General features: G+C 37.7%; 2 protein-coding genes across 3 annotated transcripts in view; one reads left to right on the forward strand and one right to left on the reverse strand.

Moving 5' to 3' along the window:
* LOC143039968 (thiosulfate:glutathione sulfurtransferase-like) overlaps positions 1-3,837 on the forward strand; it is a 73,541-nt gene extending 69,704 nt beyond the window's left edge. For both annotated transcript variants that reach the window (XM_076210460.1, XM_076210461.1), the window contains exons 3-4: positions 110-272; positions 953-3,837. In XM_076210460.1, coding sequence (XP_076066575.1) covers positions 110-272; positions 953-1,088 — 299 coding nt within the window. In that variant the 3' untranslated portion in view covers positions 1,089-3,837. The remainder of the gene's footprint in view (positions 1-109; positions 273-952) is intronic.
* A 1,604-nt stretch (positions 3,838-5,441) lies between these two features.
* Positions 5,442-10,867, reverse strand: LOC143039969 (uncharacterized). Its single transcript, XM_076210462.1, has 3 exons — positions 10,740-10,867; positions 8,450-9,219; positions 5,442-6,534 (listed from the first exon to the last, which is right to left on the reverse strand). Exons 2-3 carry the CDS (start codon positions 9,205-9,207, stop codon positions 6,078-6,080), a joined length of 1,215 nt encoding a protein of 404 aa, XP_076066577.1. The 5' UTR covers positions 9,208-9,219; positions 10,740-10,867; the 3' UTR covers positions 5,442-6,077.
* Positions 10,868-12,239: the final 1,372 nt, after the last annotated feature.

Consider the following 12,239-nt stretch of genomic DNA (forward strand, 5'->3'; position numbering starts at 1 on the left):
TATACTTATGAGAGTGGAGGGGTTCTTGAATACATGAATTCATATGCAATAACGTGTTGATAAAACTGAAATAAGGATGGTTAGTAACCAGTTTCCTTTTGCCTTACAGTGTGTGAAATAAAATCAGCCCTTCAAATGTCCGAGGCACAGTGGGAGTCGCAGTTCCTAATGCCAAAACCCGCTAAGTACGAGCGTAACCTGGTCTTCTATGCTCGTGGACCCAACGCTGCCAGCACAGCTGTGGAGATCGCACACCGGCTTGGATTCAAGAGGTGAGGAAGAAAATGTTCAAAGGAATGGTGGGTGGGAGTTAAGGGTTGAAAAAAAGGTAATAATAAAATAGAGAAGTTATTTTGGAAAGGGAAGTACTTGTAAGAGGTGTATAAATGATTAATTGACATGGGAAGATTTTTTTAATGGTTATAGGTAAGAGGTGAAAGGATTTTTCTTGCATTGTGGGAAATTGTAGTTACTGTTAAAAATTGAAGATCTGGAAATTGTAGTTTTGGATGATTAAGCTGATTCATGAAATGTTATGAGAAATGATCATATAAAAACATTGTTGGCTGTGTAATTTAGGAAGCAAATTGAAAAATCTTGCCATACAATAAAATAAAACTAGATAGGTAATATAAAGGAACAAAAGGGTAAATTCAGCTCATTGGGGGAAGAAACATAATGATTATTTTGAGGCATGTGGGTCCATACTTCCCATTGGGTAGGATAAGCAGTTTGATCTATGCTGTTGCGGCAGTCAAGTATTTGCCAAAACTTGCTGCTTTTTGAAAGGAACAATTAATTGTATTTGCTGTAGAAATAGGACATTGCACTAGGTAACATGGTGAAAAAAGAAATTATAGTCTTCTAACCTTGGTCATATTGTATTTCACATGACGGTACAAGTTATGTTAATTGGCTCTTTGGTGTTAACGTGTTTACTATTCCATTACAGTTCCCGGCGCTACCCAGGAGGCTGGGAAGACTACTGCAAGATGACTGGACAACCTCTGAAGAAGATGATCCCTCACGATGTGTTCGACTCATGCAATCACTGTTACCAAGATACCACAGACCAGTTTTTCCTTTAAGTGAACATTTTCAAATATCTCAAAAACTTACAAGAACTATTTTACACCTTGAACATTTGCTTGATAATTAGATTGTATTACTGGCACTATTACATCAGCAAAGAGCAGTGGTGAATAGATTGCAGTAGACTTGCCAGCAGCTGATATGTAGAGATTATACATGTCATTTCTCCGTAGAATCAGCACTTGTATCATATATACCAGTTTGATAAGAATTTTTTTTTATGTGAAACACAAACTAGTGATGAAGTTGAACAGAACTGTGGAATTGTGCTGAAGTTTGCATATGCCATTCAGGTTTATTGAAATAATCTGAGAGCTCAATTCATACTGGGTGGATAGTTGCTGATACCTGTCTCAATACAAAATTTCTGTTACGGCCTATGGGGGTGATGGATAGTTGTCCCTAGGGTTGGAAGAGCAAATTTTCCTCCTAGCATGTTTTGTTCGGTTTGATATGGAAGAATGCTTATGGTTACTTTACACATTTCGTTTCATTTGGAACAACTGACAGTAAGATGAGTTACTTCAATTTTTTATTTTATTTATTTTTTCCTCCCCACCCCCAATCAAGTACTTAGTGGTGAGAGACTCATTGGATAAAATGTGACAGGTGCTACAGGACTGTTAGGTAGCACATCTGAAAGCCAGAGAACTTATTTTTACTTTGGATCCCTATCCCTGACATGAAAAGTTGAACCATGTTTTATTTTATTTTTATTTTATTTCTTCCTTTACTTTCATTCTTAATTATATAGGGAAGGGACCACAAAATAATTTAATTATATATTGTTCCATTTGAGTTTATTCTGGCCATGGCTGCCGTACCAGTTGATGTGAACAAAGGAAAGAAGTACCGAAAAAGAGCCATAGAAATTGAGAAGGAACTGATGAGAGGACAAAAGTAAAAGTGGTAGTACAAGAATTAATCAAGGAAATGGTTTAGAAAACTGACGCAGTGAATGGAAGGGAAAGAAAAGTAATAAGTGGAACAAAGGCAATGGCTTGGTTTACCAGGATGCCCAAATGCTAGGATGAAGGGCAAGACTGCTGCCATGACTTGAAGGAACTGCAAATGTTATTCTTGGTTGGAAAAAAAAATGAAGTGTTGTAGCTATTTTTCTTCTTTTAAATATTTTTGTATTTCTGACATTTTCTACGAGAATGAGACTCATGAGTCTACTGCCAACTAAACATTGCTTGGTATTTGTTTTGAGCCTTGATTGGTTGGCACAGGGCTCGGTAGAGATGGATTGATTGGGCAGTGGAGCCACATGAATAAAAGAATACCCCTGGCTCCACTGTCCAAATGATAACATGGAGTGAAAGCAACATGGATACTGCACAGCTTTAAAAGCAATTTTTTTCTTCATCTTCTCCATCCATTTTCTGTAGTCATAGATCAACTGATTCCCATCGTCAGTACCACCGGTAGAACTGCCATTATTCAGTGCCTAAAAGGAATGTAAACATAATGGCAGATCTACTGGGCATGTTGCTTGATGTTAGTTGCTACAACATTAATTTTGGTGGCCTAGTTTTTATCAGTTAGTCAACCAAGAACTAATGTCAAAACAAGTGTTATTTCAAAATAAAGGGAAATATAAACAACTTGTATTTACTCATCCAATTCATTATATAGATACAGATCCCGTCCCTCCTATAAAGAAGGAGGATCATGTTATACACTGTTTTCTTTTGACTTCACAGGAGAAATAACTAAGGAAATTTACCTGCTGATACTGCAAAACTGATGAGAGAATTTTTTTATGAACTCTGTTGTCAATATAATGATGCTTAATTGAATCCAACTGGGTGAGGTGCTCAATTTGGGCCGAGCCCAAGGTCTCTGTCAACTTAACTGTTTCCACCACTTCCTTGCATCCGATATCCTTCACCCTGTCTATCCACACTGTTCTTGGTCGTCTTCTCAAGTTGACTCTTAACAACTGCTTTCCACTGCTTTTGCTTCTTTCCTAACTCAATCTCTCTATATGCTTAAACCATATTAACATTGATCAAACCTGTTGCTAGCTCTCGTATCAATCAAGTGCTGGAAGGATTTAAGAAGAAACCTTCCACCAGAAAAAGGTCAAGGTAACAACTGACATAAACATGGCATTTGAAGTCTCCAGAGAGAGATTTTGATCGGTTGTCTGTGTTATATCAGCGTCTATCTTTACAGTATTGCTGGCTAGCAGGATGAAGGGAACAGTCACAAGATGTTGGCTCTGCTCATGGGAAAAAAGTAGAGGGATGAGTAGTGGAACCTATCAGAGATATTGTGTTCTGTCTGGAGACTGGGTAGCCTACCAGCCCCTCAGGGCTGCACCTCCAAATGAAAACAAGGGTGTCAATGGCTTTTGGATATGCGGCGGAGAGATTATATCCAACGTCCATCTAACAGAACCACAAGTAGCAGGTACTCGTAGTTGCTCCCTTTCCACATATATATTGTTCAGTCATTTTTTTAGAAGTGCACACCGCTGTATAGCATTAGAAAATTGAAAATGAATTTTGTAAATGATAATACATCAATGTAATAGATATTTTTCTCGGCGAAATGATTTTCAAAAAACATCGCTAAAAGATATGCAGAAACGAAGTTGCGTCGACTCCTTTAGATGCCATCTAATAGACGAAATTATCATACTATTTCTTCGACCTCCGCCTCAAGACGGCGTCTCAAGTAGTCCTTTTATTGATTCCCGCCAAGAATAACGTATATTACGCTGATGTATTACAATTTCATTATTTGATTTTCTCTTGCTAAATTGCTAGGCGTATCAATGAATCACTGATGTATTTCAAGGTTTATTCTTGTTCAACCTGCAATACATCAAGGCTCTAATAATTTACATTACTCCTAATTACACCCCGCAGCTCCCTATGAATTATATCAATGTAAACTATCAAACAATAGAGAGTGATTGAATTTTAACCTAACACGGTACTGCCAATCACTAACGGCTAGTTCTATACATAGTATCCGGCAGCTGTACACTAATTCAAAATTCCTTTACACTGTGACTATACATCGATGATACACTGCGAGACCATGGAAAGCCGCCGCCTGCTGAGAAAACACCTCGTACTAGTGGTGTACAGTTGTCTGCCAGAGTAAACTGATTTGTTATAGCAACGCAGGTCGCCCAACATTGACTTGTGTGATGTTGACGTGGCCACTGACCAATGTAGCGCCGAAAAATTTGTATTGCTATGCGCGACGATTAAACTCGACTAGTGTTTGACGCGACTCCCAGGAGGTGCGCGGAGTACATTGCGCACGTTGAACGACGTGTGTCCCCCATACCCTGTTATTTATCACCTATTATGAATGCCCAGAAGGAGCCAAGAAAAGAGTGAAGGAAGGGTGGTGAATGGGAGTGGAGTATGTAGATGAAATAGGTGAGAGTGGATTTATGCCTTTGACTTTGGCTACCTCCCTTACTAAGGGGAAAAGGCCACTGGTGTGTGTGTGTGTGTGTATATATATATATATATATATATTATATGTGTGTGTGTATATGTGTATATATATATATATGTATATATATAATATATATATGTGTATATATATATTGTGTATATATATGTATATATATATATATGTATATATGTGTGTGTGTGTGTGTGTGTGTTTTAAATTACCCACTATCGGAGAAACAAAGCAAAAGAAACAGACGAACTGTATATTTCGACCACTATTGTGGTCTTCAGCAGATAGATACAAGGTAAGATGTACAAGAATATATATTCAGATAGATACACGGTAAGATGTACAAGAATATATATTCTTGTACATCTTACCTTGTATCTATCTGCTGAAGAGGACCACAGTAGTGGTCGAAATATACAGTTCGTCTGTTTCTTTTGCTTTGTTTCTCCGACAATGGGTAATTTGAAACATTTCACTAAATGTGCTACTACATTTACGTCTTGTGATATATATATATATATATATATATGTGTGTTCATACATTATTTACATATATACAAACAATAATTATCGCAATTAATTTACACATACAAGATATGATACTGAGATCTGATCACAACACACACACACACACCATATATATATATATATATATATATATATATATATATATATATATATATATATATATATATATATATATACATATTTATAAATATATATATACTCTGAAGAAGTCCTGTTAAGGACGAAACGTCAGTAAATTTACACTCCAACATTACTCGGTGTTTATCTCACCACCCTTCCACTCATTCTGTCGTCCTTCTGTCCAACACACACACACACACACACACACATATATATATATATATATATATATATATATATATACATATATATATATACTGTATATATATATATATATATATATATATAGTGAAAGGACAATACACTTAAGTAGGTCGTATTGTAACAGTAAACAAATAACTTTGACCACATAAATCAACTTGAGGAAATACATATCTAATAATCCATACCAACACATGGGATAGCAGAATATCGACAAAACTACATAAATTCCTTCGCTATGAAGATACTCTGTTGAATTAAATAATTGTATCCTACCCATAATAGATTTTGTAAAGAACGTCGTTATAGTGAAGTGAATCGACCCTCTTTCTATAGGGACTTTTCCCAGATGAATAAAATCGCCTAACAAGAGTGGAAGTAGGATGATAATATGGACGTCAATGGACTATGACATACGATTTACAAATATGGCGTTGATTAATCAGCCATCTCATCCATCTTGAAAAATGTGAATCCACACTGATGTCCCCTCCTGCATTCAAATGTGGATATTAAACCTTGTTCAAACTATTCTGGTGATCTCCAGGACACTAATCTTTGTGTTCTAAGTCTCGAAACAAAGAATAACAAACTTCAACATTTTGTATGTTTTTTGACGAGGTGTAGCATGGTTATGAATAATCACCACAGTAGTTTAAATGTACAGAAGTCCAAGTTGTGATTGAAATCATCATAACTGCTTAGGACACAAGACCACTTGCAAGCATCATATCGAAAATTTCTGCGAATCTTGCTGACACGGCTTCATTGGTTGACAGTTTTAGTAGATCTTCCTCGTTTTCCTTGAGGATTTCTTCCACATTATCTTCATTGATTCTATTGAATTGGAAGGGATCTCCTCCTTCCCTCATCATCGGGGATATCATGATGAGGCCTAAGAGGAAGCCGTATCGATTCAGGTTCTTGAACTCCATCTTGAGGTCTTCGAACGTAAAAGGCATTTCTGTTTGTGTGGTGGACAGAACCTCCCGGAAGGCGTCAAAGTAACTTCGGAGGAACGTGTCTGGTTTGTTGCGTCGTAATTCATCGCTGAGGCTGGTGAAGAATATATGGTTGAGATCGAGGGCAACGCTGCTCACCATAACTATGTCGAAGTCGAAGAGCATTACTTCTTGAGGACACCCGTTTTCATCGTACCTGTGGCCGTGGAGAGAAACTGAATGAGTTGCAAAGCTGGTTGAGTCGAGTTCACATCATCCGAGAAAAAAAAACCGAGTGCAGATTGTTCAAATCTCTATCCAACCCTAAGTTCAACCATAAAATTAGAAATGAATCTAAATGAGTCATTCGATAATGATATACCTTGCTGATAAATCGAAATCAATACGAGTATTTCAATTAATAAACTTCAATTGACATGCATTGGTAACGTAAAATGCCACATAGGAAATATCTTATATGAATGACCACGTAAATAATAATTTCAACTTATTGTTTAGTGTGTGGGAATTACAAGATCGAAAAAATTATGTGCTTAGTTCATAATACAAAATGTTAGCAACATCATCAGGTTCAATTCACGTATTCATTACACATTAAAATACTGTCCAATTGGTAACTGACCTTTCACACATCTACTTTCCTACATGGACCTTTTCTTACATGTAGGTGGGCACTTTCCCTCATCTTATAAATTATTACTATATTATTACTATTACACATTAACTAAAATACTATGCATAGCACATCAATAGGAATGTTTAGCTTAGATTTGGGAGGTAGAACAAATGCTGAAATGCAAAAGAAATGCCGAAGTTCAAGAAAGTTCTAATGTTTTAATCTTATGAGACTGATTCACTTATGAATGGATGCATGTTATCTTAAGAGATACAAATAGTACCTTTGTATTAGGTGATATCAGTACATGGCATGGGCAGCTTATCATGTGTTACCGGGATAATTTTATCCACAAAATAGTATATTGAAAAGTCTGTAGGTCACTTTACCATAAAAGGTACCGACGCTCCTGTGCCCCTTTATCCAACCCCGTGATTGATGCATTGTCAGTGCCGTCATAATCGGTTCCTTATAGCTAAAACCTTTTCTCACTCTACAGGTTTTGTATGCTTGTCATATAGGCAATTTTTATTTCTATATTGCCTGATTTACTCTTATTTCTATATATATACCTGTATAATGAAATATCATACTAAAATATGAAAAAACAACCATGGGTTTTTTGTTAATTATAGTCATGTGTTAAATCAGAAAATTGAATTTAAGAATTTAAGGAAAAACTTGCATTCACGACAGTCAAGACTACATTTTTATGCGCTAAGGGGTATTGCAGAAACATTCCTCAAACAATCTACTACATGTGTACAACAGAAATACATATGCCGATACATTTTAAATCCCAAATGCTACATTGATAATTTATAGAAAAATATAGATTATGAGATGTGTGATAGTGTCCACCAATATGTGAGAAAACGTCCATGTGAGAAAATGGATGTGTGAAAATATCATGTAAGAAAACATCCATTATTAATGGCGATATAGGTGCCAGAGTTACGACGTTACGGATATGAATTACATTTTCAGTTCGATGTTTGTCGTCAAGGAGGAATGTGAAACAAGTGTCAGTCTCACTGCATATCGCCGATTGTATCAACACCATCATGCTTTCACCATTCGGTCGAGTCCAGATCAAAATCTACAGTAATCTGTTCGTCAACCAATATAAGCTACTTGGGCAGTTAGCACATCACTGAGACGCGACTTAGAAACGCGCACAACCCTATAAGTATGTTTGAAGCCGACAATAGACAATTTTACATCTGGGAGCCAAGGTAAGCTGCTCGAACAGGTTCATAATTCTAACAAACTACTTTGAAGAGATGATCATGACGTAGAATGGCATAATCATGACTAGCTTCATAGGGGCATCGTGTTTGGTTATTTACGTCAAACTCAAAGCCTGCATCCAAGTCACTGTAAAATATCTTTCCTCACCACTACCTATTTCTCATTATTTGAAAATCCAGTCTTCCAGTTCTCTATACAATAAATCTTATTACAACTACCTCACATTCATTCGCTCTACTTTTACCTGAACATGACATTGTTGCTCCAGCAGTCACCGTGAGTTATCACTGCGAATTTTTCCTCCGTCGAAAAGAAACACTTTCGGAAGAAATCTATGATGTGAGGTTGAAGGCTCTTCAGATACTTGGCAACACTGTCGTAGCCTCCCATTTGTTTAGCTATTATCGATACTGTGCCAACTAATCCTGTGAATATTGGGTGATATGGTATGAATTTTGGTGCACGTTCATCACTGTGATTTATGCTCAACAACGAAAGCTTCTCTTTGCTGTTTATCTTTTGCTGGAGCAGAACTGACGCAGCGTGAATTTTTGCCAGTGCCCTGATCAAAAGAAGACTATGATCTTTGTCCAGACCCTTTTTCCGATCAACATGCTTGAATCCTCGTTGCCTTAGATCTTCCAGGAAAATGATCAGTTGCCCATCATTGTTGGTGATAAGTGGTATTTTGGGAATGTTAAGGGTAGAGTATCCTATATCTTTTAATTCCTGATTAAGATCAGGCACAATGTATTGAAAGAAATTGCTCTCTTTTAGATCAGGTAAGTCGTCGAGGAACCTTATCTTAACCACATAACTCTGTTCCACGTCTTGCCCACCCATCTTGTAGTTAACGAGGACACTTGTGACAAGATTAGCATAATTGTCGCCCTTCTTCAAGAAGTCTTTCACTTGGAAGGATTGTAAGACTGCACAGTCTCCCTTGTCGGATTTGAGACACTTCTTGACCATGTCTTCCTTGATGATACTGCGTGAATCCATTGTATGGCTTATCTGCAATTAGAAAACAGTTTTGATTAATTATTCCTATTTCCATAGAAATGCAAGTTACTTTGGTGTCAGGTGTGTAACCTCTAGTTGTACCATACAGAATCTGAATGTGGACAGTCATATAATGCGAGCTTGTGAAATCAGAAGGTTGCACTATCAGTTCAAATATCTTATCTGTTATATCTGAAGACGATGAATACAATAACACCAAGTTTCTCTACATTTACACTGGTCAATGTTTTCCAAAGAAGTTGAAATCGTAAGTAGCGTAATATTGGAGTACCGTGCCATTTCTAATAATAATAATAAGAAAAACGTCAATAACAGCTTATTTTCATTATTCTTTTGGTAATTCCTGATATTGTTAGACCGTTATAATTCGATTGGGTATGGATGCGCGCTGGTAGACTTGCAAAGCTTCTCCACAATATGATCGTTTCCTTTCACAAAAAATATATATTTTGTGGCATCAAGCCCATAATCACGGTTTATTTTTCGTCTGTAAATAGGATGTCCAGGCACGAGCAAAAGTTTTTCATGATACAAAATCAAAATTCTTTGACAATATATCTTATTACGTGCTCGAAAAATAAAACATTATGTGAACTAGCATGGATCAAAACTTTTGTTCGTGACTGTGCTTACTATACATTTGGTACACACACTACGCGAAACACAATCTGCTCTGTACATGAAAATAACCTGCTTCTGAAATGGTGGAAAAGGAGATGGAAGATAGAGTTGATGAAAAAGTATTGGAATGGTTTGTACACATAGAGAGAATGAGTGAAGAAAGATTAGTAAAAGAAGTGTGGGAGACAGAGGTAGATGAAGTGAACAGAAGGGGTTGACCGATAATGAGATGGATGGATGGGGTAAAAGGGGCGTTGAGAAAGAGGTGGGTGTCTGTTGAGGAAGGAAGGTAGGGGTAAGTGGAGAATGGTTGCATATGGATGATGCTGTGATACATGGAAGGGAGTGGGTGGGGGATGGTTGGTGAGATAGTATGTGTGAATGATATTTTGACGCAGCCCGAAGGGATTTCTCCCCGTCTTCACTTTTTTTTTTCTTTGCCTGAGGGGGCGGAGAGGGGGGTTCGCCAATTAAATGAAGTGGCCTTACTGTAGATGTGCTGAGTCTTGCTGCATTGCTTCTGACCCAGGGCAATTGGCGAGATGCAGGGATGACCCGTCATCCAGGAGAAACCAAGAAAAGTGGGAGGGAGGAAGGGGTGGTGAAGTGAGTAGGGATGAGATGGGTGGGAGTGGAAATATGTCTTTTGATTTTGGCTGTCTCCCTTGTAAGGGTGAAAAAGCCCTTGTTATATGTATGTACAGTATAACGATTTTATCAGTAAAAGTCTTACATTAACGGAGAATTAATAGCATTTGTAGTATGTGACATGCAACGCAAAAACACAAATGCACAGTGAAACCATGATAAGTGCTTGAATTCAGATTACATAAAAAAATAATGCCAAAGTTTGATGAATAAGGTGAATAAGATATCTACTTTTGACTTACTTTTTAGGAAGATTTTTTTTTCGGATTGACAAAGTCGTGTCTGCTTATTCACTTTCACTTTCTCTTACCCAACTGCGGCGATACGAAGTCCTCTGTTACCTATGTAATGATTGCTTGTACATTATCTCCAGTCTGGCAAGGTTGCCATTCCTTTATCAGCGTTGATTGTTGGTTTATCTTGTTTCATTTTTTATCTTATTCGATACAAGACACTGTTCAACTGGTATTAACAAATATGCATCTAGTAGATGACAAAATTGTTGCATGTTATTTCCAGAAAGGGTTCAATATTAGCATATTGAGGAGTTAATCGTATTGTATTGGTACTGTCGTCGTCATCGTCGCTGTTAATCTGTAGGCAGGAGTCAACATTAGGCAGTCCTGCAAGGATGACGTTGGAAATCATTTCCCCGTCGCTCATTTTCCAAACCTATCATTGCCTTTACATTCACCTGAAGATGCAGTCTTAAGGGGCTGACATTCGGTCTCTGGAATGGGCCCAATACCTCAACCAGTTTCAACTGTTCTCTCGAGTATCTTCAAGGTATAACGTCCAAATTTAGGTGAAACCAATGTTGATGGCTATATCTATCACTGATCGGGCTGACCCGTGGGGAGTGTCGCCATTGCAATTTAGAGTTCTTTGGCTCGCCCAGTAGTGACGGTAAAGCCGGTTAAAGAATAAGTTTAATTCTTGTAACGATGAGAAACACCCTAGCCCACACTTGTTTCACTGGGTTATATTCTACAATTGAGACAATGAAATTTAACGAGAAAGAAACTTTCCAAAGCAAGATCGATTCGATGGTTAATAGCGTGTTCCCAATCCTGGGTGTACTGAGTGACTTCAACACCATCAACAGATCTAGCCACTAGGAGTGCATCAGTGTATATGGTTCAGGAAGTTACGAGTGTCAATAGTAATAGGCAGATGCTCTTGAACTTCGCAAGATCTAGGAAACTGGGGAATGCTGGTAAGTGGTTCCAGGTTCCAAAGGAGTAACTTGCGTCGTTGGTCCTGGTGTTCCAGCACTAACCGTGCCAGGAAAGAGATTGACTGCATTTGTGATCACACTTTTTGGAAAGCCCTGCATAACTTTAGGGTGGTAAGGAACGCAGAGTTCTTTGAATATGACCACATTCGGGCTACACTGGAGCTGCGACCCAGCTCTAGGAAACTTCCAAGACCTAATTCTTTGAATAAGAACTTAGATAAAATCTAGAAGGAGGCGACAATCCAGGTTAATGCCAGGATTCATATAAGAAGAAAAATAAAAATAACTTATAATGAGGAAATACAGATAGGAATATTGGTGATGGGGCCTTGCACAGGAAATTACAGGTCATACAAGATCCAATTTACGAACTGATAAAAGAGAACTGAGATTGCAGAAGAGGCAGAGTCATCTAGACCCCTGAACCTGCCTGGAACGCACACAAGCGTCTGCACTCATAACCAGTGTCATGAATGGACTTTATTCGTGATCGTCCGTTTTTGTG

This window comes from Oratosquilla oratoria, chromosome 27 (genome assembly GCF_046742065.1).
Source record: "Oratosquilla oratoria isolate Oo_2021 chromosome 27, ASM4674206v1, whole genome shotgun sequence".
Lineage (NCBI taxonomy): Eukaryota > Metazoa > Arthropoda > Malacostraca > Stomatopoda > Squillidae > Oratosquilla > Oratosquilla oratoria.